The sequence below is a fragment of the Porites lutea genome, chromosome 4 (genome assembly GCF_958299795.1).
Source record: "Porites lutea chromosome 4, jaPorLute2.1, whole genome shotgun sequence".
Lineage (NCBI taxonomy): Eukaryota > Metazoa > Cnidaria > Anthozoa > Scleractinia > Poritidae > Porites > Porites lutea.
The window spans coordinates 33583668-33591597 of NC_133204.1; the positions used below are offsets into that span (position 1 = coordinate 33583668).

At 37.2% G+C, this 7930-nt stretch overlaps 1 protein-coding gene across 1 annotated transcript; it reads left to right on the top strand.

The window, feature by feature from the left end:
* The first annotated feature begins 1733 nt into the window (after positions 1-1733).
* On the top strand, positions 1734-6759 carry LOC140934560 (dynein light chain Tctex-type 5-like). Its single transcript, XM_073384164.1, has 3 exons — positions 1734-1802; positions 2649-2753; positions 5995-6759. Exons 1-3 carry the CDS (start codon positions 1734-1736, stop codon positions 6526-6528), a joined length of 708 nt encoding a protein of 235 aa, XP_073240265.1. The 3' UTR covers positions 6529-6759.
* Positions 6760-7930: the final 1171 nt, after the last annotated feature.

The window sequence follows — 7930 nt, forward strand, 5'->3', positions numbered from 1 at the left end:
ATTATTTAATTCCCTGACGTATTTTCTGTTCAACATTTTTTACCCTTTCTGACAAATTTGTTTTGTTAAGTATCCCCCGCCTATCTTTTCTAGTTGTGCAATCGATGCCTAACGCAGAGTCGACAGAATGTTAGGGTTAATTATTAAGCAACTCTACAAAAATTAGAAAGCCGCCTGGATTATTAGTAGGGATAAAACTTATGAGAGGATTAGTAAAAAAGAAAACGATTTGATCATTGTTTTGGTTGTAAGTGTTACTGAAAAGAAAACATGATGTCAATCAGTAACATTTTCCCTAATTAACGTTGAGATACCGCAACGTGTAACATATTAATCTTTGGTATTTTTTGGAAAGGTATAGTATGCTGTAAAAATTGCAAAGATGGTTTTCACGCGCAGCTACGCGCTACCTTGGACTTTGAAGTGTAAATTCATTTATATTAGGCTATGTTGAAGAAAGACTGTCTTTCAGTGTTATGAGCGATAAGTTTACCCGTCCCATTAAATTATTCCATGATGGCTGATAATCTAGGCAACGATATGAACAAGAGTTTGGCTAAACGATAACCATTACATTAGAAGACGTGTGTTCTCTTGGTGCTGAATACATTGCCGTTCACCGGAGTCCGAAAAAGGGTTTATATTCTTAAGAAATTTCATAATCCGTTATTCTTTTTAGACTGAAAATTTTCCGGGGCTAATTTTCGCCTCTGCATTTTGTAATCAGGAATACATTAATTAAGATGACACTTTGCTGTAGCTGATGTCGCACATTGTGTCATATCAATGCAAATATGTCAAAAGTTTGAAAACACATCAAATTCCACAAGAGGATCTTTCTTCGCTTTATTACTACATGTCAAGTAGAAGAAAATATCTTGCTTCTAACAAAGGCATTTAGGTTTCCGAATGTGAACAAGTAAGCATTTCGAATACCTGTGAGGAAAAAGATCTCACCTAACTAACAAAAATCATCTTATTTGTTACTTAGCTGTTAGGTAAGTAGCTGAGCAAAATTTTAGTCATCCAATAATTTACTGATAACGTGTAAATAACAATAGAAACCGCCATCTTTCGTGCGTCGAGTTTTATGTCAAATTGGAATCGGTCGGCAGGACCTCACTGTCCGTTTGTAGCAACCGACTTGCTTACAAAACAATGGAGACTTGGCAATCTCCATGATCATTTGTAAAGAGACCCATGGCAAGTTTGGCGCAATAATATCAGCAATAAAGGAAAAACTTATATTAACTTTCAATTAACTTAAAAGATTTGTAGCCTCACCGGCTCGGCAATTTTGTCCACCTATTAAAAAAGATATATATATATATATATATCCGTGCATATTTATTCTTGACAGCAGTCAGAGTCATCTGAGCTCAATTTTTGGGTTTGGTTGCAGGTGTTTAATAAAACACTGTTAAAGCTTGACTTGTTGGTTTATTGTCTTAAAAGTTGCTCCCGCAAGCAATGTTATAATCACGCTTTGTTCAGGGTTATTAACTTGCAATGGGTATCAGTAGTTTTGTTAGTTTTAATATCCTCCTCAAGCTGGCGAAAAAGACGTGGATTAAGTACCTGGAAGTATCATAAAGTGTACAGAAGAAAAGTAGAATTATTTCCCCCTTGTGCCAACGCTATAACATAACAGTGAAATAATTTCAATGTAGTTGAACATTCAGTGTTTTTATATATAAAAAAACAAAAAAAAAACAAAAAAAAAACTCGGTAACATGCATAACTTCGTAAACAATTCTGCGCCTTTTCCGTTGTCTGGACCACAATCTTCGAGTTCCAAGGAAGTGAGCTAGATGCTAGTCCAAGGCAACTTTGGTAATTCGGTCACGTACGCTTCCCACGTTTTGCCAAGTTTGAAACCAAGAGCACTGCACACACTTTCAGCCGTTTTTAAGATAACATTGAGGTCAATTTGTTCCAGCACTTCATCATGGTAATACATCCATGCCTCATCATTACCCATCATGAGGCAAGAATGTTGGTGTTGACTTGGTTGTTGAATAGCACAACCGTGGCAGCGATTCAGCAGGGGCACCCAACGAGGATATGGTTGAAAAACACTTAAACATAGCATTGTTAAACGTATTTTAGTATTTAAACGATAGATACGGGCATATTTTTATCCCCTAAAAATTTTTCATCTGTTCGGATTTCCTAGCTGAAAGTCTAGTGATCCGAAAATTATAGAGATCAAAACTTACCTTTTCGAAAATTTCAGCGAGAAAAAAGGCTCTCGAAAATTCTAGGTGACCTTTTTCAAGTAAAAATCCGTTAAAAATGGGCAATTATACCAATTTTTAGAAGTTCGAAAATCCTAGGAGAGGCAGGCAAGCAAGAAATTTTATAACAAATTAATGTTCCGAAAATTCTAGATCTCAAATGGTCTTCTGAACAGCTATTTTCCGAAAATTGACGTTGGGTGCCCCTGATTTAGCTTTTATTCTTGAATGAGTTTGTCAACCGTAGCCGCATAAGTCAGTTGAAACACATGGCCGATAAGGCTAGCTACCCGTTGACATTGCACTTTTTCCACTTCGTCAATCGTCAATAGAGGTGAAGCGCTCGATTCGACTTGTATGTTTGGAGCAATGTCTTAAAGAATATTGGTGATAGTAAGACTTTTTCCTTAGCAAAGCGATTGCAAGAAAGATGGCGCTTTCGAAATCTACCCGCTTTTATTTGGAAGACAGAATAGATTCTACATGAACCAATCAGGGTTAAAAGAGCCCAAGCAAGTCTAGGCAAGCCTATTGTTTCTATTGAAGTAGAGAGACGCTCATTAGTAAACCTATCCACTTCATTATATATGGAGGAAGGCACATAATTAATAAGCAGGAAGACACTGACTAGGCACTTAATTAATATGGAGGAACGCATTTTTTCTATAGGATAAAAGAATGGGTCATAGACTCGACCCTTATGCCTTTTAATTAAGGGAAGGCATATGGAAGGAAAGGGAAGGCACCAACGGGGCTTATCTTTCAACATAGATACTACTTTTAAGCGTTTGCAAAAATCATTTTTTCCCTAGCCGGTTAGTTTATTGTTTCTAGTTCATCCTTTTTTTTTTCCAGAGTTTCGTTTTCGTTTCAGTATTTTCAGCTTGTCAGTCTTCTCTTTTTTGTTTAAGGGAAAAATTATGGCGTTATCTAGTATTTTTACAATTACTTTATCTTCAGCGCCGTTAAAAAATGGTTTGAATGTATATGTGTGCTTAGACTGTATAAAACAACCGACACAGCTCGGGCTCTACGAATTTGCTGTCACTGTTTGCAATCCCCGGCCTTCATTTCATTAGCTGTTGTACTTATGTGAATGAAAAATAATACTCCTGGCCTAAACAGCTGAAAGCTGAAATAAGTTTTAAAATAAAGCAAATGTCGTGACATACATCTTGAATACAAACCTACATCAACAAAAAGCGAAGCAATTAATGGAAAGTTGTTGGGCGCTGATATCTTTTTGTTACGGTTGTCGTAATAATAGCTTTGTTCATAGGGACTTTTAATTTCTTTTATTTGCGTGTAGTCTTGTTTAATTCAAGGGGAAATACATTTGCAAACAATCAAGCCAATGGGAACCTTTTAAGCTTAGCTGTTAAACTGTTTTCATCTAACGTCGAATACACCGGGAAACCCAATAGCAGTTAACTTCAGCACAATTCACATCTTCCCATATAATGGCCTTTCTGGCTTGAATGCTAATCAGGGGTAAGGGAAGTTTGACAGTTCCTTATCCCGTTAGGCAGGTTCAACCTTAAGCATCTTTTGTAAAACTGACGCTGTTCAGGCCGACGTGGTCAGTATTGTCTTATGGATGTTTCAATCATCATTCTGTTAAAAAAGGATTCAGTACCGACTAGAAGAAGCCGATGAGAAAGACAACAGTTAAAGCGGGTTACAGCAACAAAGATTCATAATTTAATCACCTGAATTCCATGAACAACGGCTAAAAGATGAAGATGGAAAATTGGTTTTGGATTCTCGGCTGGTTTCTTTCCATTCTGACGATGACTTGGAATGGAGTTATCATCTTCCTTGTGTTCAGCAGACGGCATCTTCGAAGCAAAACCAACACCTTTGTCGTATCTCTCGCAGTAGCAGACTTTTTTGTTGGGGCGAACGTGATTCCCTCGATGTTTTTCTTAGAAAGGACTGGCCGCAATTACTCATTATACAGAGGCCTGATGGTTATTAAGTGGCTGTTCCTCGATGCATCAGTGATGAACATGTGCAGTTTGGTACTAGATCGCTACCTAGCTGTTGTAAAGCCTTTTAAATACTTAACCTTTATGACTTCTGGACGTGTAATCCTGCTCAGTTCCTTCTCGTGGGGAGTATCTGTTGCTTTCATTTTGGTTGAATCTTTTCTGTTATTTAGTTTAAACACAACTGTCGCCTTACACACTATCTATTTGTTAGCTTTTGTTTTATTTTACTTATTTCCGTGTTTAATGATAACTTTTTGTTTTGCATCAATGCTACGCGTTATTTGTAAGCAAACCCAAGTAGCGACCTTTTTGGGAAGGCAGTTGCGATGCAACAAACGTCGAGAGAAGTCTGCATTGATAATGATGACAATTGTCGTTTCCTTGTTTCTTGTATTTTGTGGGCTTTATATCCGTTGCATTTTCGCAGTTATTGTGAATGATAAATGTGACAGAGGTAAATATAGGGATCTTATTTTAGTTTTAAATTCCGCCGTAAACCCATTGGCTTATGCTTTTTTCAAGGAAGACCTTAAGAGGGAGATCAATAAATTGTTCTGCAAAGTGACCTCAAGGAATGGCAATAATCGCGTCGAGCCTTGTAACAAGAAAAGTAGTCGTTCAATTTTAGCCAGCTCGACTTTGTAACGGTGAGAAACAGTAGAAAATACTGACAAAGGTTGAAGATATACCTGTTAATTAGGAACTCACTAATTTACCTAGCGAATTCTCTTTAAATGTTATCTGGATCGATTGTTTTTGGTCGGGTTACATGATTAGCTTGTCCATAAGAATGAAAGATATAATGATTTAGATTTTGTTCTCTGACCTCAACTTAATATTTTACCTTAGTTAGTTGATGCCAAAATGTGTCGTTGAAAAAATGTCTTTTGCACTGATATATTTAATAAATTTTCAAACTTCGCCATATAATCTCTTAAGTGCCTGTAAATTGTACGGCCTACAATTCAATTTTTTTCTTCGTAGCGACTATAAAGCCAAGAGGAGTCACAGGCCGTTGAGGAAAACAGTAAACTGAGTATCGCGTGAGTAGGCTTTTGTACATTATGCTATCATTTTTTCGAGCATTGTAGTGAGGCAAAAGCATTGAGAATTATTCGAGCATCTTAGGGGCCTTTTGCCAGGAAAATTAATTTTTCCGAGAAAATAAAATAGAAATTAACTTTTTTCAGGAGCCCATGCCCCATGAGCTCCTGCTTTTTTAAACAAAATGAGGACTAAAATTCAAAATTCACAAAAAACCTAATACAGCTGGTTTTTTTGGCTGTATTTATGAACTTGTACACGTTGTCGTTGTTACTTGCGACACTTGAACGTTTTTGTAAGTGTAAACTTTGAAATTAATTAAAAAATTTGAGCATTATCCGAGCATTTTAGTGACTTTTTTGGAGAGACCGAGCATTTTAGTGGGAAAAATGGAGCATTAAGGTGGAGCATTTTAGTAGGGAAGCAAAAGCATAATGTACAAAAGCCTACGCGTGAGCCTTCAGCTCGTGCATGAGCACGATTAATGTATGCCATAAAGACAGCAATTGTTTATACGGAGATTACTATCGCTATATTGATTGTTCGGCCGTATTTGTATGAGACTCATAAACCATGCAAATCTTTCATTTCTTATCACGAGAAGAACAGGGCTTGCATTACAAGTAGACGCCCTTCCATTTAGCTCAGACAAGATTTCAATGATGACCGATCCTGCTTCTCGTAGCAGAAGTCAGAGCTTGCATAGCTTACATGGGAGTCAGCAGCGAACGTCTTGGGATAATTCAGCCCAACGGCGCGTTTCAGTAGAAAGCTTTAGTGATCAAAAACACTCTCAAGATAGCTCCTCGCCGATAAGGTCCTCTAGACGCATTTCCGGCGCAATGTATTTCTCCAACTTTAAAAGACCAAATGAAACCAAGGATAACGTACAGGCTCGAAAAAATACCTTCGAGAACACGTACCGTCTAGAGCCAAAGACTCGCTTTCCGGAGATAACGGTAAAAGCGGTGCTTAACGAGGTTCTGGAGGAGTTAGAAAGCCATACCTACAGTCCCACGCATTCACCGTTTCTTGCCAAGTTGCTGAGTACTAGAGTGTTGGAAAAAGTGAAGCGACTGAATATTGAACGATACAAGATAGTATGTTTAGTTACTATTGGTTCCAAGGCGTCACAGGGCTTACGAATCGCCAGCCGATGTTTATGGAATGATCAACTGGATACTGTTGTAAGTGCTAGCTTTGAGACAAAGGATTTCTTTGCCGTGGGCACTGTTTACGGCATTTATTATGAATAACAGTGTCAATGATTTATGAACAGAGCCCGAATAAAAGAAAGGGCGTCTTGAACTTGTAGATATCATTGAAAACATTTTTTCATTGGCAGCGACTTTCGGTTGTGATTTCTGAAGTCTCTGCTTTCAGCTGCAAAAGCATAGAAGAACCTAAACAAATGGTTCGGCGTTAACATTACCTATTACAGTTGAGAAAGCTGTAATTTTCATTTTTAAATCGATTGGACAGATTTGCTCCTGTGTAGGTTTGATGTGTTGCACTTTTCTACAAGTTACTTGATGAAATATTTTGCGCCATGTCACTTACAGGTTATGACAGTGACGTGTACGATGCCTTTGATTCATTTGTACTAATTTTCCTATTGGTTTTGTAGAAACACGAATGAAGCTTAAGAGTATCTACTATTAGGTAGCTGCTAATAGTTTGATAACGAATTTGGGGCAAATATAAACAAACGCTCTTAATTTAACTCGCGCTCTAACTTTACTGTACATAATGTTGTGTTTTTGACAAACAGGACGCATTTTGCCTGTTTGTTGTGATTGCATGTCTGCAAAGTGAATCTTTCTAAGTTTAAGTAACGACGAGAACTAAAATGAATCACTAGACATGGTTTAGTGGACTAACTTTAACAAGACACTATTCACTAATTGATCATATCATAACATTTAGTTGCACTTAATCTAAAAACAAACATTTAATAAACTATTGTCAAGTTTAAGGTGATTCCATAGTAAAAGAACCTAACATAGATTTTAGCTAAAGCTTGGTACACTGATGTAACAAGTCAAGAAAATGATAAAAAAGTAATAAAAAGTGGGGGTCACCGTGCTCGTTTTGACGTCACAATGCTGACAAATACGGCTATTTAGGACCCTTTTACAAAAACCGCGGGCAGCGCAAAACTAGACAAAAAGGAGAGATTTTTTCGATGATGCATGTGACATCACACAGAATTTGACTTTTATGTATTGTTTATCCACTTACGTACCGGAAAAATGCCCTTTAATGCCCTTGTTTTTACTTTACGCTCCAAAGTAGAATTAAATTGGACGCGCGCTTTTCGACCCGTGATGGCTCAATCCGTACAATTTAGTAAAATTGCCAAAAAACTGAACATAGATTTGTGCCAATTTATTTCTCATCGAAAGGAAGCACTGTCCTTATTAAGATCATGAAATAAAAAAATGGGGGTCACCGTACTCGTTTTTGCGGTAGAGCTGCAGAAAGTGCGCACCAAACGCATTTTCTCCAATTTTTGAGAGAGGACTGGGGCGAGTTTCAAAATAGAATGTATGTGAAAAGGGGAAGAAAGTATTAAAAAATCCGTTTTTACAGAATTTACATCGAGATATCACATTTAGGACACAATGTGATAAAGAAAGTGTTTAAATGAAAATCAAA

Bases quoted from the DNA above. Each gene is read 5' to 3' on its own strand.
- LOC140934560 (XM_073384164.1), top strand. From the start codon at position 1,734: ATGCATAACTTCGTAAACAATTCTGCGCCTTTTCCGTTGTCTGGACCA. The intron at 1,803-2,648 runs GTGAGCTAGATG...CTTTTTCCTTAG, and splicing joins AATCTTCGAGTTCCAAGGAA to CAAAGCGATTGCAAGAAAGA. The intron at 2,754-5,994 runs GTCTAGGCAAGC...CATGGGAGTCAG, and splicing joins GGTTAAAAGAGCCCAAGCAA to CAGCGAACGTCTTGGGATAA.